The sequence below is a fragment of the Bubalus kerabau genome, chromosome 4 (genome assembly GCF_029407905.1).
Source record: "Bubalus kerabau isolate K-KA32 ecotype Philippines breed swamp buffalo chromosome 4, PCC_UOA_SB_1v2, whole genome shotgun sequence".
In the NCBI taxonomy this organism is placed as follows: Eukaryota; Metazoa; Chordata; class Mammalia; order Artiodactyla; family Bovidae; genus Bubalus; species Bubalus kerabau.
Window position 1 is genome coordinate 166,371,896 of NC_073627.1, and position 25,068 is coordinate 166,396,963.

A 25,068-nucleotide genomic window follows, 5' to 3' on the forward strand; every position below is an offset into this window, starting at 1 on the left:
TGTTTTGCTTGTTTATTTCTCTGAAAACACTCAAACTTTTAAAAAATCATCTGCAGCTCGTAAAACTGACATACTAATAACAAATATACAAACATTCTAGAAGCTGGAATTCAGGGAAAGTGAAAGTCCTTTTTAACTCCACTCCCAGAGATCACTTCACCGTGGAGGGTTTGGGGAATATATTTTCTCATTGTTTTCCTGTATTTATATACTAACATCATTGTTATTACCATCATTATTTAACTAGCAAGAGACAGTGCATTCTGTTGTGCAGCTAATTTTTTCACTGATTTATACCTGTGAAAATTCTTTAGAATTTTCCCCTAAGAATTCCTTAAGGAGAAGCACGGGCTTTGTAATGCAGGCCAAGGAGCTGGATGCCTGGGGTACTTAGCTTTGGAGACGAGAGCTTTGCCTACTCTGTAGTGAACCTTGACCATCAGTGACCTCATTTCTGTTTAATATGTGGGCCTTCAAAGACATTTTTTTTTTTGAGAAATTCCATAGAAATAAACTGTTTGGAGACCAGTTAGTTCTTTTCAATCCTGACATTTCCCATCCCTCCAATACATCAGCTTCCTGGAATACAGCAATGTTTTATGAGTGAAAATGGTATTTTGTAAGGACACTCTTCTTTGTCTGAAATTTCATTGCCAGAGGCAGGGACAGTATAAGGAGCGTAGTAATGCGCACAAGGATATGAAGGGAGGAGGATGAAGGTAGAAACGTATCGGTAAGTTTCAAAATTTCCAAATCAGCCAGGAAGTCTTAAGACAAGGACAGCATTAAGATTAGGAAGGAGATAACTTAAATTTGAGAATACAGAGGGAAACCAGCAGAAGGGTCCTGCTGATCTCCTGGTAGAACAGGCCCCCAGTTCGTGGCCATGGAGGACTGAGGCTAAAGCCCATCTCTCATTGTGATGCTCAGCTCATGCATTAACATTCCACCTGCCCCCGCCAGACACATGCTGCCCTTCGGTCCAGCCTGATGCCTTATTTTCTAGCTACTGAGACACTTGCCCCCACATTTGTACAAGAAGGATGCATGTTACAATCCAAGTTTACATTTTTTGCATGGGGTTTTCTAATCTTGAAAATCTATATTAAAGTGTTGGGGTGGTGTTGTTTAGTTGCTAAGTCATGTTCAGTTCTTTTGCGACCCCGTGGACTGTAGCCTGCCAGGCTCCTCTGTCCATGGAATTCTCCAGGCAAAAATACTGGAGTGGGTTGCCTTCTCCAGGGGATCTTCCCACCCAGGGTTCAAAGCCATGTCTTCTGTGTTGGTAGACAGATTCTTTATCACTGAGCCCCCAGGGAAGCCTATTAGAGTGTCTTATAACCAGTTTGTTTTCAGCGGGAGGAAGAAGAGTATGTGGGTTCCAGAAACTGGCATGGGCTGAGGTTGAACCAAATAGACCCGGCTGCCAAGGAATTTACACTGCAGTGTGAGGAGACAGGCAATTAGGCAGACAGTGCTGTGTGGGAAATGCTTGGGAGGGTTAGGAACACCTAGGAAGGGTCTCAGCTCAGCCCTGCAGTGCTGGACAGGGTTTTCTGGAGAGAGTGGTTCTCACTGGGGATGATTTCCCCCAAGTGTCTCCAGTGAGACCAGCAGAAACACTTTGGTTGTCACTACTGGGGGTGAGTAGGGGAAGGGAGGGAGATGACACTGGAATCTATTGGATGCAGGCCAGGGGTAATGCCAAGCATCCTCCAGTGCCCAGGACAGCCCTCCAACAACAAAATCTGGCCCCAGATGTCAGTGATGCTGAGGTTGAGAGACCCTGGTCCCAAGTGAGACTGAAAGATGAATGCAGTTCTGGGGGAGACAGGCAGTTCTGGGGGAGACATTTCTTCTGTATCCAGGGGAAAGAGTTATTTTAAAGGAGAAAGCAGGTTATGATAGAGAATGGTGCAGAAGTCACCGTTGAGTTACATAAGGAGTGGAAGTATTCTTTCATTGGTCCGAAGAAGGTCATTCCTGACCATGGGTGCGTTTGTTTCTGCAGAATGGTAGTTACAATACCAGATGGAGAGTACTGAGGGAGAAGGAAGGAGCACGAAAGCAGCTTGTCTGTGAAAAGGGGGAATTCTTGGTAATTATGGCAATTACAGTTACATCTTCCTATATGCCAGCTACTATGCCAAATGCTTTGTGGTCATTATCCAGATTATTCCACACAACTACCCTATGAAATGTGGATTTCTGTGTGTGGATGAGGAAATAAAGGTTTGGAGAATTTATATATTTGTCAAGAATTCATATAGCTCATAAGGCATAGAGTTGAGATTCAACCCGAGGTGGTTTTGACTGTACTTGTGTTGTTTTCCCAGGGGAGAATATAGGTCAGGGGGATGTGGAGTGTGTAAGTGTGTTTGTGTGTGTTTTGAGGAGGGGTGAGTGGATAGGAGACTTTAAGATGGGAAAGACTTAGCTGTAATCAGAGAGAAATTGAAAATGCAGACTAGGTGGGCTCCCAGGTGAGGCAGGAAAGGGTTGGTCAGAGCCCAGGTCTTAGATAGAAAGGAGTGCAGCCTGCCTTCCATTGTGGCAAGAGAGGAGGGAGAGGATAGGTACCCATGGGCAAGAGAAATGGAAAGGGAGACAGAAGCTGGAAACCTCTTCCACTTCTCAGACTGCAGACTATGGGTAAGTTTGAAACCATGAATTTGCAGGGATACCACTGCAGAGTAGGGAGACAACATTGAGTAACACAGATCCAAGGCTGAGATTCTTCTAGATGGTTATGAGGGAAAGACATTGGTTTGGGCCTCTTAATTTGATTTCAGGAGGTCATCCTTACAGTTTTCCACCCACTTGCTTAAAATTCCTTAAAGGAGGAGATAGAGTATAGCTTCAATACATGGGTGGAGCAACCTGTTGCTTCAGACTTGATTATATGCAGATATAATCCATGAAAAATTGTCTTTCTGACCTTAAAGCTGGAGTTCCTGAAATTACTAGATAGGGATCATCTGACATTATTGACTTAAGGAAAGAAAGGAAAGGAAAGGAAGTTGCTCAGTCGTGTCCGACTCTTTGTGACCCCGTGGACTGTAGCCTACCAGGCTCCTCTGTCCATGGGATTTTCCAGGCAATAGTACTGGAGTGGATTGCCATTTCCTTCTCCAGCAGATCTTCCTGACCCAGGGATGGAACCCAGGTCTCCCGAATTGTAGACAGACGCTTTACCATCTGAGCCACCAAGGAAGTCCATTATTGACTTAAAGAGTCATTAAAGAGTCAAATTGGGTAGAAAATGGAATGCCAGGGTTGGCAGAAGAGTCAATATTCTTGGTGAACTGAGGTACAAACCACTGATAACTAACAATACCTTGCCAGCTCACTCTGGTGCTTGACATTTCATGGTGGTTTTAAATGTTAAAGTAATAACATCTTGTTGAAAGAAAAATATGTTAAATTATTAAGTAGAAAGTGTCATTCACCTGGGCCCACACTCAGGTGAATTATCTGGTAAATATTAGAGACTTTATCTCATATTTTCCAATTGTTATGTCTCTCTGTTTTCTTGTACAAGTGCATTGGCTAGGATTTCCACAATGCTAGGTAATAGTGATGATCCTTGTCTGATTTTTATTTGAATTTTTATAATGTATTATTATTAAGCATGCTGCTGAGTTTTATATATATATACATTAAAATGTTTATATATATCTTACTAAAACATCTTAATAATAAATAGTTCTGGGATTTCATCAAATGGTGTCCAGTCCCTCTATGTTGATGAAATCATTTTTTTCTTCTTTGACTTCCTAATATGGTAGAATATAGATTTTCTTTTTTGGCTGTGCATGGCTTCTGGGATCTTAGTTCTCCAACCAGGGGTTGAACTGCGCCCTCAGCAGTGACAGTCTTAACCACTGGACCACCAGAGAGTTCCCTAGATTTTCTTGTACTGAAATACTGCCTTCCTTTAGTGAACCCCACTTGAGCATGGAGTGATATTCTTGTAATATGCACCTGGATTTTATTGTGAATTTTTTCCCTGATGTTTCTAAGTGCATTGGTCTACTTTTATTATTTTTATATTACTATTTGTTGTTTTGGCAGTGAGCTTTGATATTTATGCTACACTGTAGTGTGTTTGGAGATAAATTGGTGAAACTCTTATGCTTTAGACTTTGGACCAATTTAAAAATCATCTGATATACTGAATTTTTGAAAACCTTCTTTGATTGGGTTTCTTTTCTTGGATTAATTTTGGTAGTGTATGTGTTTCCAGACAATCATCTCTGACACTTAGGTTTACAAATATTATTATGAGTTGTACATAGTAATTTTTAAATTATATTTTATTTTCATTTACATTCTGGATGTTTTCTGCTTATAATTTTTTTATATTTGTGTTTTGCCTTCCCTCCACTTATTAGGCTAGATAGTGGTTTTTATTTAATTTTGCACAGAATTGCATTTTTAAAAAATAAGTGATTACTCAGTCAGTTTTATTGGGGTTTTTTTTGACTCCTGATTTTTTTATCTTTATCTTAATTAAATTCTTTCTTGCTGTTTTTCTTGAGTTAGGTGTTTAATTCATTTATTCTTATTTCTTGATTTACAAGAAGTATTATTATTTCTTCATAATTTTCATAGAGCTATGAAATTTCCTCTGAGTACAGCTTTTCTAAATTCCACATTTTACATAATAAGATTTTTAAAGTCACATTCTGTAGTTGAGTTTTTGTTTCTGGTTATCCTGATTGTTTAAAAGAATGTTAACGATTTTTTTTCAAGTGTTTGGAATTTCTAGTTTTCTTTTATCCCCAGGTTTTGCTGCAGTGTAAATAGAAATGATAGACTACTTTTTTTCTATTTGTAATTTATTATCTCTTAATTCTGGCATTATAGACACTTGTAAGCCTCCATGGGCATTTGAAAACCTTTGTAAATGTGTCATGCTGCTGCTGCTGCTGCTAAGTCGATTCAGTCGTGTCTGACTCTGTGCGACCCCATAGACGGCAGCCCACCAGGCTCCCCTGTCCTTGGGATTCTCCAGGCAAGAACACTCGAGTGGGTTGCCATTTCCTTCTCCAAAACATGAAAGTGAAAAGTGAAAGTGAAGTCTCTCAGTTGTGTGCGACTCTTAGCGACCCCATGGACTGCAGCCCCCCAGGCTCCTCCACCCATGGATTTTCCAGGCAAGAGTACTGGAGTGGGGTAAATGTATCATACTTGCTTGAAATGAAGATGTGCTTCCTGTTTACACGATACAGAATTTGAAATGTATCTCAACTCAATTTTATTAATTCTGTTAATTCTATCCTTAGTTTTCTTTCTCCATTTAACATATTAAGAACTTAACGTCTGTTTCTTCTTGTATCACCTTTTTTTTCTTTCTCCAGTTGGTGCTGTTGGAGGCATAAATATTCATGATCAATCTTCATTGTGATTTTTTTTTTACATAATTTTTTACATTATTAAATATTCACGTTTGGGGTTTTTTTTTTGGCTATGCCACATGGCATGTAGGATCTTAGTTCCCTGACCAGGGATCAAACTTGTACCCCCTACAGTGAAAGGGTGAAGTCCTAACCACAGGACAGGCAGGGAATTCCCTGAATATTCACTTTTAAACTTTTAAAAATAGAATTTATTTTCTTCTACATTTGTTGTTATTTTCTCTCTCTATTTTTACAAAAATTTGAAGCTAAGCTTATAGGCTTTTTTATCTTGAATTGAACCATGATTAATATTTATCAATATCCCTACTTTTCTTTTCTTGATATACTTTGACCATAATTTTAAAGCATTTGTGTCATTTTGCTATATGTGTGTCCCTTGTAGACAAAATGCATTTGGAGTTTGTTTTTGAATCTAGTCTTGGAATATTTTCCATAGTCATTGTCCAGTTCACATTTATGGTTTATCTTCTGTACTTGATTCTGATTAATTTTTTGCATGTACTTGTGTATTTCTATGCACTTTCCTTTGTTCTCTGTTTTTTACTCCATGGGCTGTGTTTTCTTTGATCAAAAAGAAATTAAAAGTTATGCAGTCAATTTTTATTTTTATTATTAATTAAAATTTTAACTTTAACACCTCTGTTTATAAACTCTAGAAAGAATGCTATCACATATTTGTATATATCCTTCTGTGAGACTTGAGAATGTTCTCCCACATCTGTTTATCTTCTAAGGCCTCTTCACCCCCACATCTTTATTTTTGTTGTTATGCTTGAGGATTCCCAATTCTATATAATTTTATTGTTATTATTATATGGAATAACCTATTGTTATTATAATTGTTCCCCTGAAGGGATTGTAATTTTGTTTTGTAATTATTATAAATTGATCAGTCTTTGTTTTTAATGTAAGTGGATTCAGTGTTCACATCCTTTCCTTACCTCTAAATTCCCTGTTCTTGAGATCTTGATTTTGAACTTTCCCTTGGATATACTACATCACTGAATAGAAATAGATTCTGAAGAAAACTCACTAAGTGCTGCATTCTCTTACCATGCTGATTGGAAAATGTGGGGTTTTTTTATTATTACTTTTATACATGGTTGCAAATTCAGTTGGGAAATGAATACTCTGATCATGCTCTTTCTCTGTAGACATCCACTCACTTCTTTCCATCATTGAAAGTTACTGGGAAGAACTCTGTGGCTGTCTGGACTTATCTCCCTGCAATTGACTAAAAATCTTGACTTTATGGAAATCAGTGTTTATCCTAGAAAACTGTAACTTTACCAGAATGTCTCAATTTTGATGATTCTGTTACTTTTCTTTGGAACATCAGATATTCCTTTATTTCAAGGAAGTTAGTTTCCATCACGGATTTGAGCATCTTTTGTTTTGCTGTCTACTTCGAGAATACCTTTTATCTGTATGTTGGGTCTGTGTTTTCAAGCCCTCTTATCTGTCATCTTCTCTGTTTGCTTTCATCTACTTGTCCTTTTCCTCTGCATTTTGTGCAGTGTTTTGAAGACTGTTTTCCATATCATCAACTCTGTTTTTGGTTTGTGGATTTTGCCTCTTATTACTTTAATGTATTTATTGGTTCTGCAGTGATATTATTTTTGTTGTCAGTTTCTTTCTTCAACTGCCAGCTTCTCTTTTATCTCATTCTGATGTTTTATCACCTTATCTTTGATATCTTCTTTTATATTATCTGTTGTTTTATATATTATTCTTCTGTGCCCTGTTCTTTCAAAATAGATTGTTCATTGGTCTTTTCCATGCCATGTTTCTTTCACTTTTTTTTGACCTCAGTTCATTTTTTCCTAACTTATATTTAATTAGGATATACCTCTGAGAACTTTCTTTTGCCTTCCAAGTAAGGAGGGTAGTATCTTAAATTTCGTTCTGAAGTCCTGCTTACTTCTGCTTTCACAACCTGAATCTGGGTGTTGATGGCTTGTCTTTCTTCTGTAGCCTTCAGCAATCTACAAAGGTCCTGGTTAGATGCATTGGTACGACACAGTTGATGAACTCTGTGATTCTAAGTTTTAAATCCTGCTTTTGATTTGAGGGTCCAGTGGATCTACTGGTTTGGGGTGGGCAATTTTTTTTCTTTGTTTATATTTTCCTCTTTCTTTTCCTTTACTCAAGCCTTTGTTTGTAATTTGAGACAGTTAGCCACCTTTTTTTTTTTCTGGAAGTCCCTTGGTCAGCTGAAAGCACATACCCTTCTTTTGAGGGATTTCCAAACACATTTATGTTTTCAAATGTTGATTCTTACAACAGATTTAACTCAGAACTGCAGCTTTAGTGTGATAATCAAATAACCACTCCAAGTTTGAAAGTGTTTTCTAGTAAGATTTTGTTTACTAAGAAAGCTTCCTGTCATGGAAGAGTCTAGGGTCCTCAGGATTTACCCAACTCTTTGTATTTTTTGGATGAAGCACTCCAATTCTTTCCTTTGTGGATTGCCACATCCCACTTTAGAAATATCAAGGACACCATGTCATGAATGGTTTGAAATTATTCAGTGAGATGAATATCAGTATCAGCATTGTCTTGGCCACAGTGTTCATTCTTTCACAGATATTAACTTTGTTTTTTACGGGTGTGCTCTTACTAACTTCTGATGCTCGATTCTACAACTTAGTATTTTCCCAGTAATTGCTAAATAAGAAGTGAAATATTTGCAAACATGAGTCCTCTCCTAGGCTCTTTAAAGACTGCATAGCTATTATCATATTCACTCAATCAACAGCCCTTGTAAGTAGGATTCCCAGTGCAAAGAGAAGGAAACTCAGCATTTTAGCTGGTGGTCTCAGGGACTGGAAGGAAAAGTTGAGCTTTATCTTAAAACTGGAGTGAGCATCAAAATCACCCTGAGGGCTTGTTAAAAATATGGATTGTGGGCCCTACCCCAGAGTTTCTGATTCACTGAGTCTGGAGTGGAACATGAGAAATTCCATTCTTAATGAATTCTTGGCGGATGATGATATTGCTGGTCTAGGGACCTCTCTTTGAGAATCATTTACTTAAAGGATGAAAATTACGTGGATCTTCAAAATGTCCATGCAAGTATTCTATGGGAAGAAAAACACGGACAAACATGGAGATCTCAGCATCTTCCTGATTTCCAAGTCATTCTTTTCATTATGATAAGGGACCCTTTCCTAAGAGATTTTACAGGGAATATTTGAAAAGTTAAAGATGATTTCTGGCCTTTTGGATACATTTAGCTTTTAAAAAATTTTTAAATTTATTTTTGGCTGTTCTGAGTCTTTGTTGCTGCACATGGGCTTTCTCTGTTTGCTGCGAATGGGGGCCACTCTAGTTTCGGTACGCAGACCTCTCATTGCAGCGGCTTCTCGTGTGGAACATGGGCTCTAGAGAGCCTGGGCTTCTGTAGATGTAACGCCTGGGCTCAGTGGTTGTGGCTCCTGGGCTTAGTTGCTCCGTGGCATGTGGGATCTTACTGGATCAGAGATCGAATCTGTGTCTCCTGCATTGGCAGGCAAATTCTTTACCACTGAGCCAACAGGGAAGTCCACATTTAGGTTTTCATATCCAACAAATGGATAGAGAGATCTATTAGGAATATAGATAAATCTATATACTTAATATATATGGTATTAGTAAACATGGTGAAATATTCTAAGTTGTGGTTGGTTCTAGGACATGATAACATAATTTGGAGTGATGGCTTCACCAATAGTCTGGAATTATCGGTCTGAGCCACTTACTAGCTGTGCCACAAGGAGAAAGCTTTCCTGCCAGTCGTTTGGAGGACTGACTGCTCTTCCCCTTTGTTTAAATGAACTGACCCTGATATTTCCAGATACCCCTAAGACTCATTCAGCCAGCCTCTTCAGTGACTTTGTTGGCAGAGCACATTTTCCATAAGAAACAAGACGATGTTTCTCATGGGGTAGATTTGGCGGGCATAAAGCTACTACATAACCTTGTTCTGATTCTACGAGGTTGGATTCTGAGGGAAGATAATTCAGTGTTATAGCTCTCGTCCTTCTGTGTATACCTTTGTCAGCAACTTTCAGGCTTCCAAATGTGTTTCCAAAGCAGGGGCACACTGTTTGCATGCCTAAGAAGATCTTTGAACAGTCAAACTGCAGACGATGGATTTTGCACCTTTTCAGTTAAGCTCCTGAGTATAGAATTCAGAGTGGAGGAGACACTGGGGGTTATGCTGGAATCTGCCTCCTCAGTGAAGAAACACTCCTGTTAGTGAGAATATATGGAGTATGGACTTCAAGTGTGAATAGCTATTAATGAACTGAATAACATTTATAGAGCATTTTCACTGCTGATTTCCTTTCCCAAATTATGGAATTCAACAGATTTTTTTTCCTCCTGCTCCAGAGAATATGTTCCAGAAACCTTGGGCAGACTAATTTTCCTGAGACCTTCAGTTTCACAAGCTAAAAAATGAAAATATTGGGCCATGTTGGACTAAATGGTCTTTGAGATCTCCTCTCATAATTTATTGTTGCAATATTTTTAGAGAAGCCAAGGAGAGAAAACTCTAAAGTGTTAGTCCACTCAGTCATGTCCAACTCTTTGGGACCCCATGGACTATCGCCCGCCAGGCTCCTCTGTTCATGAAATTATCCAGGCAAGAATACTGGAGTGGGTTGCCATTTCCTTCCTCCCAGGGGATCTTCCTGAACCAGGGATCAAACCTGGGTCTCCTGCATTGCAGGCAGATTCTTTACCCTCTGAGCCACCAGGGAAGAGCTTGAGAAACTCTGCTTTTGTCTAATGTTGTTATATTGCATTGGCCAAAAAGTTCATTTAGATTTTTCTGTACCACCTTACAGAAAAATCCTGAATGATTGTTTTGACCAACATGATAGTTCCCTCTACTGAAAAGGTTTATACAGTTTTGAGCTACAGGGGAGAATGGTTCCTCTGGGTTTCCAGAATCTTTGCAAACAAGAATTGAAAGGTTTTTTGGTGGAGTGTAGGCAACCAGACTGGAGAAGGAAATGGCAACCCACTCCAGTACTCTTGCCTGGAAAATTCCATGGATGGGGGAGCCTGGTAGGCTGCAGTCCATGGGGTCGCACAGAGTGGGACACGACTGAAGCGACTTAACAGCAGCAGCAGCAGGCAACCAGACAGTCCAGTGAAGACCCAGGTGATGATTCCAGGTGTCACATCAGTTCAGGGGAGCTGAGCAGTGTTAGAAATACGTGGTGGAATGGTGTCACCAGAGTACCTTCTCCCATTTGATCCTTTTTGTTTCCTTATTTGGCTGCACGGGGTCTTCGTTGCTGCATGTGGCCTTTCTCTAGTTGTGGTGAGCGGGGGCTACGCTCTGGTTGTGGTCTGCAGGCTTCTCGTTGCAGTGGCCTCTCTTGTTGCTGAGCACGGACTCTAGAGCGCAAGCTCAGTAGTAGCGGCACATGGGCTTAGCTGCCCTAAGGCGTGTGGAATCTTTCCAAACCAGGGATAGTCCAGTCCCCTGCACTGGCAGGTGGATTCTTACCCACTGGACCACCAGGGAAGTCCCTCAGATAGTGAGGAAAGTAAGATGGCCTCTTCACATATGATGAACAAGTGGGAACTTAGAAGTCTTCCTATCTCAGTCGTCAGCCAAGCACTGTGATGTGGCTTCATGAACTTTATTAGCTGACTGGGGGCAGGATCATATGGTGCTAAGTTTTATTTTGCTTTTCTGGTCATGGAAGCTCTCTGGAATTGCTTAGCTTCCTAAATGTTTAGTTTGTGTTGGTACCACTGGTTTAATTTCCTCCTGGAATGCAGGCATGCGTACACTCTTTCATCCCACAGGTCATGTCAGGGAGGGCCAGATCTATGCTGGACCCTGAGGATATAAGAACCAGAAGGAACATAGTACTTATCCTTTGAAGAGTGATTTTGATTAGCCTGGGGCCCCATCACTTTGAGAGAAGATATTTTTTTATGTTGGAGAAGAGAAAGTGTGCATGATATTTTTCATAGAAATTTTAGTTGGACGCCGTGTGCTAACTTCAGGACTTGACAATTTTTAATGATGTTAAGCCCTTATCCACAAAACCCATAGGGTCATCATCAGTGCAAGGGGCTTATCACTAAAGAAAGATGGACCAGTAGCATGCCTTAATGTTGGATTTTTCTTGAAACATTTATAGTAAAATGCCCAAATCAGAAAAATAAAATCATAGGACAGGAAGGCTGCTGAAGTCATTATGAATCATAGAATCATAGAATATTTGAGCTTGCTGAACATCTAGTCCAGAGTTTCCCCGGCCAGGACCACATGAAAGGCTTATGAAGGCAGGTGGCTTATATTCAGAAACTGAAAATACCTCAAGACCACTCGTGACAGGGTTTCCAGCCTCCCCATTTTTGTCATTTTGAACCAGATCATTCTTTCTTACGGGGTTTGTCCTGTGCATTGTAGGATGTTTAGCAACATCCCTGACCTCTCCCCATTAGATGCCAGTAACACCACCTCCTCAGCCAGTTGTGAGAACTGAAAATGTCTCGAAATATTCCTGGGCTGCAGTCTGTGGGGGCAAGATTGCCCCTTCTTGCGACCACTGCTCTATGACAGCGTAGGACAGAAGAAGACTCTAACTCTCATGGCCAATCTTTTTATGTTCGATTGGAATCCAGTCATTCCTAAGGTCTGCTTCATTCATTCATTTGTTCATTCATTCAACGCATTTGCTGAGTACCCGTGGTGTGAATTGTCTCCAGTGCTGAAAATACCCATGTAAATAGACAGGCCTGCTCTCAGGCCTCTGTTCTTGCAGAGGGAGACCCCACGGGTGTCATAGCCGCAGTGAAGCAACTTACAAGGCAGCATACCATGGTAGAGAGGATGTGAGTACGGTCAGAGTGGTGGATGGGGACTCGGTTTCATGGGAGTAGGGAAAGCGGGCTAGTTCGATGGACTTGTGAGGAAGCTCCTAGAACTTTGAGCCCAGAACTGCATGAGGAGGAGTCAGCCATATAAAACAGGGCATTTATTTGTCTCTGAGTATAATAAAAAGCGAAGGATGAATTAAGTCAGAAAAAAATCTTTCAAACTGTGAGAAGAAAATTTTATAAAACCCTCCCATTGTACAAAAAGGTTGACTATCATAGTCTAATCTCTTCATTTAGCGAATAGTCCAAGTAAACGCTTCCAAAGACTTGTTCAAGGTGAAGGTGGGAGGAGAGGTTGTCACACCTGCTGAGAACGAATTCTTTTACTTGTTGGAGAGGCATTTCTGTATCCTTGTCTTTTTTTTTTTTTTTTTTTTGAGCGGCTCGATAGTGAATAAGCTGAAAAGTTTGTTGCAAAGTGAGATTTATCATTAAGGATTTATGGAATGTGGGGCTTGGTCAAGTGCCTGGGCCACTGTAGTGTTTTCACATGGTGATAAAAAAGAAAATTCTGTTGTGTTGGCAGACAAATGTCTTAACTTTCTGCTTAGAAGTTCTTGAGGTGCAGCAAGTAAACTTACTTGGTGAGAGTAGATTGAAGATTACAAGAGAAAAGAAATTCCTTCAGTTCAGTTCAGTTCAGTCGCTTAGTCGTGTCCGACTCTTTGCAACCCCGTGGACTGCAGCATGCCAGCCTTCTCTGTCCATCACCAACTCCTGGAGCTTACTTAAACTCATGTCCATTGAGTTGGTGATGCCATCCAACCATCTCATCCTCTGTCATCCCCTTCTCCTCCCACCTTCAATCTTTCCCAGCATCAGGGTCTTTTCCAGTGAGTCACTTCTTTGCATCAGGTGGCCAAAGAATTGGAGTTTCAGCTTCAACATCAGTCCTTCCAATGAACACTCAGAACTGATCTTTAGAATGGACTGGTGGATCTCCTTGCAGTCCAAGGGAGTCTCAAGAGTCTTCTCCAACACCACAGTTCAAAAGCATCAATTCTTTGGTGCTCAGCTTTCTTTATAGTCCAACTCTCACATCCATACATGACCACTGGAAAAACCATAGCCTTGACTAGACAGATCTTTGTTGGTAAAGTAATATCTCTGCTTTTTAACATGCTGTCTAGGTTGATCATAGCTTTCCTTCCAAGGAGCAAGCGTCTTTTAAATTCATGGCTGCAGTCACCATCTGCAGTGATTTTCAAACCCAAAAACATAAAATGTCTCACTGTTTCCATTGTTTCCCCATCTATTTAAATTCCTTAGCTATCATTAAAAATATATATATTCCTAATTCTTGGGTATCTGCCAAATCCATACATAAACACATAGTTTGTTTTTCCTATTTTCCTGGAATAAGGGTGGGAGAACCAGTGGATCTGAATGGGCTAGTTGGTTAGTTTAATAAGAGGAAAGACAACCTTCTAATGATTTCTGATTGAGGTGGAAACCAAGGGGAGAAAGAAAGAAATCACAATCTTCATGAACAGGAGGACTTCAGAGTGTTCACAATTCATGATTCACACAAGCCCAGCCACTGTTTACCTTTCTAGAAAGCAATCTGCTTAGGGCTTTCATCCTGACAGGTAGTTAGATCAGGAACTAGGGTGTGATTATATTTTGTCAAATATAAGAAAGACTGGAAAGGTCATTGCATTGCGTGAGTCAGGGCTTTGTGTACCACAGATAGAGGCATTCTTGGGGCAATTCTCATTTAAAGAAGTGACTTGTCTGAATTTTCTGAGCGAACCATGAGCACAAAGCCATGAATAAGTCTTGCAGGGATTAAACTGGGATTTTTGTGGGCTTTCCCTCAAATACAAAAGGTTCTTATACTTCCATATACTTTCAAAAGCCATAGATCCTTTCATTTTGTTTTGTTTTTCACCAAAAGTAATAGGGAGCAAGGTAAGTTGTTCAAACGGTTTCTGGATTCATTCACTCTGTGTGTGTATTCATCTCAGTCGTGTCTGACTCTTTGTGACCCCATGGACTGTAACCTGCCAGGCTCCTCTGTCCATGGAATTTTCCCAGCAAGAATATTGGAATGGGTTGCCATTTCCTTCTCCATTTCACTCACTGAAACTGTAGAATTTAGACTTTGTGGAGTTGGCCAGACTTCCTGGGCCAGGCACAGATCTGGCCCTGAAGACATGCTCAAGGCCTGTGGTCACAGAGACCTTCAAACCCACAGAGGAGCTGCTCAGAGCGTGGTTTGGTCTTTCATGATGTGGAAGATGTCTTTGAATGCAGCTTGTGCTTACTCTGCGTCTTAATCAGTTCTGTAATGAAGACCCAGCAGCATATCTGCAACTTCCCTTTAATTTTACAATTTTTATAATGAGAGTTCTTGTAGTGTGCAAAGTGCCTGTGGAAATGCAGCCAGCATTCTGAAGAGTCTATGAAGGAACACCGTGATTCTCTGTCTCCGCCACTGGGGCGAGGTTTGGCTTTAGAGGCAAGAAATCGGGTCTTTCTTGGTCTCAGACAAGAATGTCTTCAGAGTTTCCAAGGAACTTCCAGATGGACTCATGACATTTCAGAGAATTCATTCAATCCAGAGAATAGTTTTCTGTCATTTGGAAGAACAAAATGAGCCGGGATCTCATTTGTCATGGTTGCCTTTTGAGAATTTTAGCATGTGGAGGCGTCTTCATTTGTTTTGTTTCTCAAGGAGAATATTGTTGAGACGCTTCTCAGAACAGGATTTATCTGGCGAACTGCAGGTTCCCCTTCCCAGACAATGAAGTCTAAAGCTCCTGAGATACCACCCTGCTTCCTCCCTTTCTTTTCTAGTCCCTTCTCTCCTCTTTTATCTCCTTGTTCAAATCACACGCTTCCTTTTCTAAGGACAGGAGAGCTGGCAGGCTGCCTATTGGCCTGTTGGCCTCAATTAGCCTTATATCATTGCAAAGGAATGCATGAATTCTCCAGAAGGTATGTACTATCTCTTTCTGTATTAGACACTCACTACCTGCTTTCATAACAGATCACTCAGAATGGCTTCTTGTTTACATATCTGATACTTTGGAGGGGGGGTCACTTGGATTAAATCATCTCATTTGAATAATGATCCCCAAGGTACCTGTTATGAAATACTACTTCAACATGCTCTGTAAAACTTGAAAACTTGATTCAGGAGAACAAAGCTAAAATAAGAGAGAACCTGAAGACTAGCATCCTTGGTGGGGAGGGGGCTGGGGTTATTAACCTGCGGACTGTCTGTTTCAGACTTTGTCCTGGAGATGCACCAGGCCAACCACATGAAACAGAGGCCATCCATGGGCATTGGCAGCATTCAGGGTCACCTAGTATTTCTCTGCTGCTATTTAAATTCTGTCTCATCTTGAGGGTTACATATGTGATTGCAAATTAATCCTTTCTCTTCTGAAAATTTGGTTTTGAGGAACAGCTGTGTCTCCCTTCTGAATTCCTTAATTATTTATCCTTCCTGATATGTTAAACCTTTCATTAGTGTGGTGAATTGCCAAGAGTACACAGAACTGCTTAGATCATGTAGCAAGCAGTATAAACACTGGATAGGACATCTGAAGACACCACATGGTGAGCCAGAATCTATAGTTGTAGCAAATGTGGGATTGATGGAGGTAGCTTGTTGAAAGTTCTTTGTTGGTTTATTTTGCTGGCTTATTATTTTGTTAAATCACTATACCATAGGAAGAATATGTATGTCATTGGTAATTATTCGGAAGTGTTGTAACAGAACGCCTGTTAAATTTGGAGGGCACATGCCCATGTCTGAGTTCAAATTAAATCAAGAAAGTTATTTTATATCTACATACACATATGTATATATGTATGTGTAGAGAACAAGCACCCTATGATATATGTGTGTGTATATGGGCATGCATGGGCTCTGGGGTGTGTGTGTGTGTGTATACACACACATATTCTGTATTTGCATTTGTAAGTATGGTTCCATAACAACTGTTCCTGAAAGAAGGTTTTACCTCCATTTCTTGGAACACTCCTGGTTGGAAAGATGCTTTAAATGATTTTTAAATTATTAGCACTACCACTTGGACTATTACAAGGGTAAATGATAAGTAGTGATACACAACACACCTTGTTGCTGAAAGTAGCAACCCACACATACAAGTGGATTAGTGATTTTTTTCCCCCTCATTTTTCAGCCTAAGCATGAAAATTCTGCTTTCTTCCCAAACCATGTTCTTGGGGCTTGAAATGAAAGGTGTTAACCTCCCAAAACATCCCTCAGCTCTTTAACCTCCTCATAGCAACAGTTTCTGATCTCAAATACATTTGCATTGTGGAATGATCTTTGAAGTTTCTGATTTTTCTGTCTTCCAGCTGAACAGTTCCAAAGTTTATGCCTTCCACGACCTGACCTTGGGTAATTGGTTTTTCCATTCATAGGAAAGGAGAAAGTAAAAGCACAGACAACAGGTGCTCACTAAAGCCTTTTCTTAGAGTTATGATTCAGGAGAACTGGGAAGTTCAGCGTCTTATAAATGAAACTGGGTTTCTGGAGTGGACAGAGGAAAGGCATCTTACGGTGTTTCTGGTTCTATTTCTCAGAGGCTTTGAAGCATATAATTAGTTGCTCCTGAATCCCTGGGGCTGCAGCGCTTCACGGCTTTATTTCTGGTCTGCAGTCCTTCAGTCCGGGAACAGTGTAGGTCCAGACAAGGCCTGCACGTTTTCACGTGGACACTTCCTGGAGACAGTGGGGATTTTGACTAAAAATACTCATGCTGCATGCAAGCTTGGAGAACAGTGCTCCCCAGCCTGACCTGGGTGCAGGTTGGTGGGGGCAGGATTGTGGAAGCACCCTCCAGCAACCCAGGGTGCCTCCCTTCTCCTGTTGGGTCTGGCAGTGAGTGGGGAGGACCCAGGATGAACCCCTGGAATGTAACCTTTCACTTTCACAGGAGGAAAACAGAGGCATAATCAGCTCCTGGGGATTGTAAACACAGAACATGGTGGGCAGATGGTAGAAATTAAAATCGGTGATTTAAAAAAATTGAAGTATAGTTGATTTACAATGTTGTGTTACTTTCTGACATACAGAAAGCAATTCAGTTATACATATATATATTATATATATATATAAAATATATTCCTTTTCAAATTCTTTTCCGTTAGAGTTTATTATAAGATATTGGACATATTTCCTTGTGCTGTACAGTAGGACTTTGTTATTTCATATATAGTAATTTGCTAATCTCAAACTCCTAATTTATCCTTCCCCCCACTCCCCTTTCCCTTTTGGTAACCATAAGTTTATTTACTATGTCTTTGAGTCAATTTGTTTTGTAAATAAATTGGCAATTGCTGTTGTTAAGATTGAGAAAGAACAGCCACTGGCCATTCTTTCCATTTCCCTATTCTCAAGTGTGTATTCCCAACCTTTCACAAGATCTCTGGATTTTCCTTAAAAATGTCTTCAAGAGTTTATCCAACATGAAAGTTGGGTTTTGAGTTTTCCATCAAAATCCCACCTCGTGAAACACCCAGCCTATAAATGTAAAGTGAACAAACCAACCAATGGTAATCAGTAGTAATGCAGAGTCATGGAAAATTGGAATAGTCTAGAGCCTAGACCATTCAGGTATGACCTAAATCAAATCCCTTATGATTATACAGTGGAAGTGAGAACTAGATTTAAGGGACTAGATCTGATAGGTAGAGTGCCTGATGAACTATGGACAGAGGTTTGGGACATTGTACAGGAGACAGGGATCAAGACCATCCCCATGGAAAAGAAATGCAAAAAAGCAAAATGGCTTTCTGGGGAGGCCTTACAAATAGCTGTGAAAAGAAGAGAAGCGAAAAGCGAAGGAGAAAAGGAAAGATATAAGCATCTGAATGCAGAGTTCCAAAGAATAGCAAGAAGAGATGAGAAAGCCTTCTTTAGCGATCAGTGCAAAGAAGTAGAGGAAAACAACAGAATGGGAAAGACTAGAGATCTCTTCAAGAAAATTAGAGATACCAAGGGAACATTTTATGCAAAGATGGGCTCGACAAAGGACAGAAATGGTATGGATGGACGTAAAAGAAGCAGAAGATATTAAGAAGAGGTAGCAAGAATACACAGAAGAACTGTACAAAAAAAGACCTTCACGACCCAGATAATCACGATGGTGTGATCACTCACATAGAGCCAGACATCCTGGAATGTGAAGTCAAGAGGGCCTTAGAAAGTATCACTACGAACAAAGCTAGTGGAGGTGATGGAATTCCAGTGGAGCTATTTCAAATCCTGAAAGATGATGCTGTGAAAGTGCTGCACTCAGTATGCCAGCAAATTTGGAAAACTCAGCAATGGCCACAGGACTGGAAAAGGTCAGTTTTCATTCCAATCCCAAAGAAAGGCAATACCAAAGAATGCTCAAACTACCGCACAATTGCACTCATCTAACACGCTAGTAAAGTAATGCTCAAAATTCTCCAAGCCAGGCTTCAGCAATACGTGAATTGTGAACTTCCAGATGTTCAAGCTGGTTTTAGAAAAGGCAAAGGAACCAGAGATCAAATTGTGAACATCTGCTGGATCATGGAAAAAGCAAGAGAGTTCCAGAAAAAACATCTATTTCTGCTTTATTGACTATGCCAAAGCCTTTGACTGTGTGGATCACAATAAACTGTGGAAAATTCTGAAAGAGATGGGAATACCAGACCATCTGACCTGCCTCTTGAGAAACCTATATGCAGGTCAGGAAGCAACAGTTAGAACTGGACGTGGAACAATAGACTGGTTCCAAATAGGAAAAGGAGTACGTCAAGGCTGTATATTGTCACCCTGCTTATTTAACTTATATGCAGAGTACATCATGAGAAACACTGGACTGGAAGAAGCACAAGCTGGAATCAAGATTGCTGGGAGAAATATCAATAACCTCAGCTATGCAGATGACACCACCCTTATGGTAGAAAGTGAAGAGGAACTAAAGAGCCTCTTGATGAAAGTGAAAGAGGAGAGTGAAAAAGTTGGCTTAAAGCTCAATATTCAGAAAACTAAGATCATGGCATCTGGTCCCATCACTTCATGGGAAATAGATGGGGAAACAGTGGAAATAGTGTCAGACTTTATTTTGGGGGGCTCCAAAATCACTGCAGATGGTGACTGCAGCCATGAAATTAAAAGACACTTACTCCTTGCAAGGAAAGTTATGACCAACCTAGATAGCATATTGAAAAGCAGAGACATTACTTTGCCAACAAAGGCCCATCTAGTCAAGGCTATGGTTTTTCCAGTGGTCATGTATGGATATGAGAGTTGGACTGCAAAGAAAGCTGAGCTCTGAAGAATAGATGCTTTTGAACTGTGGTGTTGGAGAAGACTCTTGAGAGTCCCTTGGAGTGCAAGGAGATCCAACCAGTCTATTCTAAAGGAGATCAGCCCTGGGATTTCTTTGGAAGGAATGATGCTAAAGCTGAAACTCCAGTACTTTGGCCACCTCATGCAAAGAGTAGACTCATTGGAAAAGACTCTGATGCTGGGAGGGATTGCAGGCAGGAGGAGAAGGGGACGATAGAGGATGAGATGGCTGGATGGCATCACCGACTCAATGGACGTGAGTTTGAGTGAAGTCCAGGAGTTGGTGATGGACAGGGAGGCCTGGTGTGCTGCAATTCATGGGTCGCAAAGAGTTGGACACGACTGAGCGACTGAACTGACTGACTGAATTGAGAGGTTTCACATTAGGAGGACTAATCACATTAGGTGTTAGCTTATTTGGGAACAAACCCATATTCATCTGCCTGCCAAGACATCGTCATGGATGGTGTTGGGAGTCTAGTCTTCCGATGCCTGTTTGACCTTGAATGGTCTGGAGATACTGCACTGAGAGTAGGAGATGTGGGTGGGGGGTGCTTGTTTGATTTGTAGATTCATCTCATGACCTTTTGAAATAGCATTTCTTTCTAGTTAGTTCAGAAGCTTTCTCTTCTGCTTTTGATTTTGCTGATTTGGTCAGTGGGAAAAAAAAATATTGCTAATAATCTCATTATCACAGCTGTATTTTTAAATAAAGTAAGTAGATAGGAGATCAAGGCTGTTAACTTTAAACCATCATTTGGTAGCTATCAGTGTCTGGTTTAGCCTTTTAGGGTTGCTGTTCTTTCTCGGTTGATGAAACAGTCAAATATGCAAGGGTGTATTTCTCATCTTTGTTCCCATCTTTGTTGTTGGTTTCTCAGAGGATTACCATCTGCTGCAAAAACATCCTTGGGTTGATGAATGGGTCATCCTCAGGTCCGGCTTTCTTTGTCTCTCTCCTCCCCTTTTCCATCTCCTCCTCCTCTCGCTTCTTGCCCATGTGTCCATCCTCAGTCTCATAAACACATCAAGTCTCTGTGTCTTTGATTGTTGAGGCCATGCTGGCAATTTCTGTTTTCTTCTTCTGTCAGTGTCTCCAGGAGCAATGTGTGCACAAAGACAAAATGCCTTTCAGAGGAGGCTACATCCTCATTTCAGGACATCAGATTGAAGGCCGTTCAGCTGTACCTGACGCTGGTTCTCTCGGCAGCCTGGAGATTAACCTCTTCTAAGGCTCTGCGCTATTTTTGAGGTAGAGTCTGCAACAACATTAAAGCTAGAACCCATTAGGAAATCACTTTCATCATCTCTTCTTTTTCCAAATCAGGGCCTTTTTTTTTTCTGATCTCCTAACCCTTTAATCTCCTTTGTAGCAGAACAAGAAGGCTGTTGATTTGTGTTTGCATCCAGTGAAGTCTGAATCCTTGATAACAGCTTTGGAAGACACCAAGATATTAGAGACCCGTGTGGAGAGATGAATTTCATCTCGGGGTGGATGACTTAATGCCAAAGGTGTCCTGCTTTCCTTGGGCAGAACTGTCATTTTTTGGGTGGATGTAGTGAGAAGGAGGCTCAAACTTTCCAAAAGACAGACAGCAGAAAGCCTTCTGTTACATTATTTCTAAAGGCTTGAAGTTTTGAAGGGAAGAGATTTTGTTTTCCTCTCGGCTACACAATGGAGCTTTCAGAGAACCTCTTTTAAAAGGAATAGCTACAGCCTTTGTGTTGAAGGGTGTGCCTGTTGGCAGGGTCTGCTGATGCAGACAGACTGGCTGGTGATTAACAAAGGTCATTAGACTTTGGAATCCGGCAAGCAGAGTCGGATGGTATGTCTTCTGTGTGTGGAAGGACGACTCCCAAGAAGCCAAGGCATTCTGGAGGTTCCCCCCCCCTCCAGCACACCCCCAAAGGCTGCTGGAGAACAGGGTCATGTCCAGGAACGTCCTGCAGTAACCAGGGCTGTGCTGGGATGAACGTACCAGCCCATCAATCATGGGATAAAAGAACCTTCGGGAGATCCTTGGTGAATGACATGTGAGGAGGAGAAAGGTGCTGCTTTTTCGGGAAGGAGTGAAAACAGTTCCTTCTTTGTTGAGAGGAGGAGGGCAGAGGAGGGGCCCAGACTGCTCCTCTCCTGTTTCCTCTGCCTGTCAGCCTGGCAGCATCCATCCCAGAGAAGCCATGTTGTGCTCGGAGGGGAAGCTCTGAGCTAAAATGGCCGCTCCTAAAGCTCAGAGGACTAGGGCAGCTTAGTGAGACTTAGAGCTTCAGTGACGCAGGAGCTCCTATCTCTTGAAAGTGTGATAAACACATTCAGCAGAGCTGTGGCTTGTTTGGCTGAGATGAAAGGACTAAGCTGGGGGGATGGGGAGCGCACCCTGGATGATCCGCCTTTTTGCTGTGAAGTGTTCTAAATGCAGGAGTCGTCTGCACTATGGAAAAATTTGTTTTCAGGTCTAATGGGCTGTGCGAAAAGGAGAAGTGGGGTGGGGCGTCCGTGTCGGCTGTAATTTGATCCAGAGCTGATAGCAACCTCTTCCACACAATTTGGGTTGGTGCTGAGACAGAAAAAAGCTGGTGTGGCCCGGAACATGGAGGCTGAGTTAGCTGAAAAGAAGTCTGGTGCACAGTTCAGGGTTTATTGAAAAAGGAGAAACTGCTGGGTGAAAGGAGAGAAGGTAAATAAGTGCCTCTCGCCCTACGAGCGCAGGCTGTCCAGAGCTGGACTTGCCAGGAGTTATTTTCACAGGCTATCAGCAGGAGCATTCTTTCAGAGAAAATCCTCCTGTCATAGCTCCTTTCACTACATTGACAGATTCCTCGACTTTATTCCCCTTGCAGAAATAATTGATCTTTTACAATAAAAGTATAGGAAGGTGCTAAATACGATCAATGTAGTGAAAGGTTTGGCTGTGGCTTTTGTGCTTGGACATCTGGTTCTAGATTACGGTGGCTTCGTAGAGTCTGCCATGAGCTCAGTGAAGTAACTCCGTCATTAGGATAATAACTGGGTATCTCGATTCAGGATATACATGAAGATAGGAAGGGCATGCCTTCTAATACATTTTTAACTTCTTAATGATGAGTCTCTCCATTGAGTTTATGGCAAGCTATGTGTATCTTTCAGTCACACAGTAAATAGCAGGGCAGAGGTGGCCAGGGCAAGTTTTGCCTTATTCGAAATCAGCTTCCCAGCTTTTTATGCCCAAGTACGCACTTCACATTCGTAAAGGGGAAAAGTGGAAAAAGAGAAGGTCCTGCCTTAGAAGCCCTTCTTCCAAACCACATGTGTTTCTGTTGCCTTAGTGTGAATCAAGGTACCAAGGTGCAACTTGAAACTAGAAACTGGATTGTCATCTAGAGTTGGTTGTTTGAGAATCTCATGAGAAATATTTTATGACCTAATTAGATTGGAGAAGCTGTTAGGTTATAATTGGTAGGTAGTAAAAAGCAAATAACCATTTAGCTCATGAAAAAAAAAAAAATACACTGTGTTAGAAAGGGAAGGAAGGAGGAGGTGTATCTTAATATCAGTTAAGACAGTAGAAGAATGAAAAGTACAGTAAAAGCTTTTTCCACTGCTACTCTGAGGCTCCACACTGTTTCACATTTGGTGATAAAACATTGATGTTCTTGTATTAAAACAGCTAATGAAGATTGAAGTTCACTCTTTCTTCTATATGGGCAGTCTCTTTACTTCTGAGAAGATTCCGGTTCAAAAAGAAAATAGGTCTCAGCCAGAATCAAAGTCAGTATTAACTTACCAAGAAATCTGAAATCAGTCAAGACATTCAAAAACTACGAAAACTTTTGCAGTATTAACGGTTTTCTTGACAAATGGCATTTGAAGATATATCAAGCTAGAAAAAGTTTATCTTTTTTTTTTCCTCCTTTCTTTGAAGTTATGATGTCAAGGACACCATTCCTATTATGTCCGATTTCCTTTCTTTGACCACTGTTCCATCTGGCAAAGTCCAGTGAGAGAAACTGGCTGATACTGGAATTCTTCCGTTAGTGGACCCGTAGCCCCACCAGCTTGGGGGTATGCAATGAGTGCAGGCCTGAAGACGTTTTGTTCTGCCTTCTGCCCCAGGTTCCTAATGTGAGAGAGTAGACCCAGATGATGGAGGTGCTTCAGTGCGATGGCTGTGACTTCAGAGCCCCGTCTTATGAAGATCTCAAGGCGCACATCCAGGATGTCCACACGGCATTTCTGCAGCCAACGGACGTTGCTGAAGACAATGCGAATGAGTCACGATCTGGGTCCATGAATGCCAGTAACCAGACAGAGGTGGAGTTTTCATCTATAAAGGATGAATTTGCGATTGCAGAGGACTTAACAGGTAAATCTGTCCTAGGATCGACGCGTCTGGTGTATTTCACTACCCTCATCTATTTTGAGCCTATAGCTGTGGTTCTTTTTTTAAAATTTTTTGACAGGAAAGTAGGATTTACTGGTGGGCATGAGTAAGAAGGAGACAGCACCAAGACTGTCATGAGTGCAGAGCCTACCATTTGTCCAGAGGGCCACGATAAGGGGTGTATTTGACCACACAGCCATCTGGGATGAGCCACTTTTCTGCACCATATTTCCAGATTTGTCTGCAGGAAACTTAGTAAATCCCCACTTCCTGGAGGAGTGGCTCTTCTAGTGGCCCGGGAACTTGAACTTGGCCTTGTGGAGGGCCTCAATCACATACTGTTTGTTCTACAACTTGGTACGGATGGATATTATGACTTGGCCAATGTGAACCCTGGCCACTATGTCCTGGGGCTTTCTAAAGTCCCAGCACATACCCTGTCTGGAGCTTGGATTGGGGTTGGCATGCCAGTCAGGAATGTCCCCTGGAGGGGACTGTCTTCAGGTTCCTTAGAGCAACCTGTACAGGCAAAGGCTGTGTACCCTACTGAGGCAGCTGTAGCCATGGTTCTTGACATGCACAGCTCCTACAGAGTTTCTTGCTCCTTGTGAGCCATTTTTCTTTTTTATTTGGCTGCACCATGCAACTTGAGGGATCTTGATTCCCTGACTGGAGACTGAACCTGGGCCATGGCAGGGAAAGTACAGGGTCCTAACCCCTGGAATCCCTCTTTGTGAGCCATGTTTGTGATTTGGGCATCATGTTTCTCTTGTTGAGTAGCCCAGGCAATAGTCCTTTCAGCTTCCTTATGTCTCTTCTCTTCCTTTCAATTTGGAGCATAAGGTAGTATCTTGGAAAGTTCTAGAATGAATATCACAGTTTGTGAAACTTGCACAGCTCTGTGGTGCATAGATAGCGATGAGGGGAGTCTTGCACCTGAAGCCGAGCACTATCTTCCATCCATGAGCGGCAACATGTGTATGTTCATTAACACTTTGTTACTACTCTTCAGGGCCTCATCTTGAGATGTTAGGCCTTTTGAATGTGATGTTTATTAATGAAGAATAATTGAAAAGCAAACTGGATT

The 25,068-nt window shown here is 41.3% G+C and overlaps 1 protein-coding gene across 5 annotated transcripts in view; it reads left to right on the forward strand.

Moving 5' to 3' along the window:
- Positions 1-25,068, forward strand: part of ZNF462 (zinc finger protein 462) — a 153,775-nt gene that overhangs the window by 34,044 nt on the left and 94,663 nt on the right. For 4 of the 5 annotated variants that reach the window (XM_055579235.1, XM_055579233.1, XM_055579237.1 and 1 more), the window contains one exon: positions 23,714-23,963. In XM_055579235.1, coding sequence (XP_055435210.1) covers positions 23,741-23,963 — 223 coding nt within the window. In that variant the 5' untranslated portion in view covers positions 23,714-23,740. Of the gene's footprint in view, positions 1-20,711; positions 20,873-23,713; positions 23,964-25,068 lie in introns of all 5 variants that reach the window. The other variant, XM_055579234.1, reaches the window with a different exon arrangement.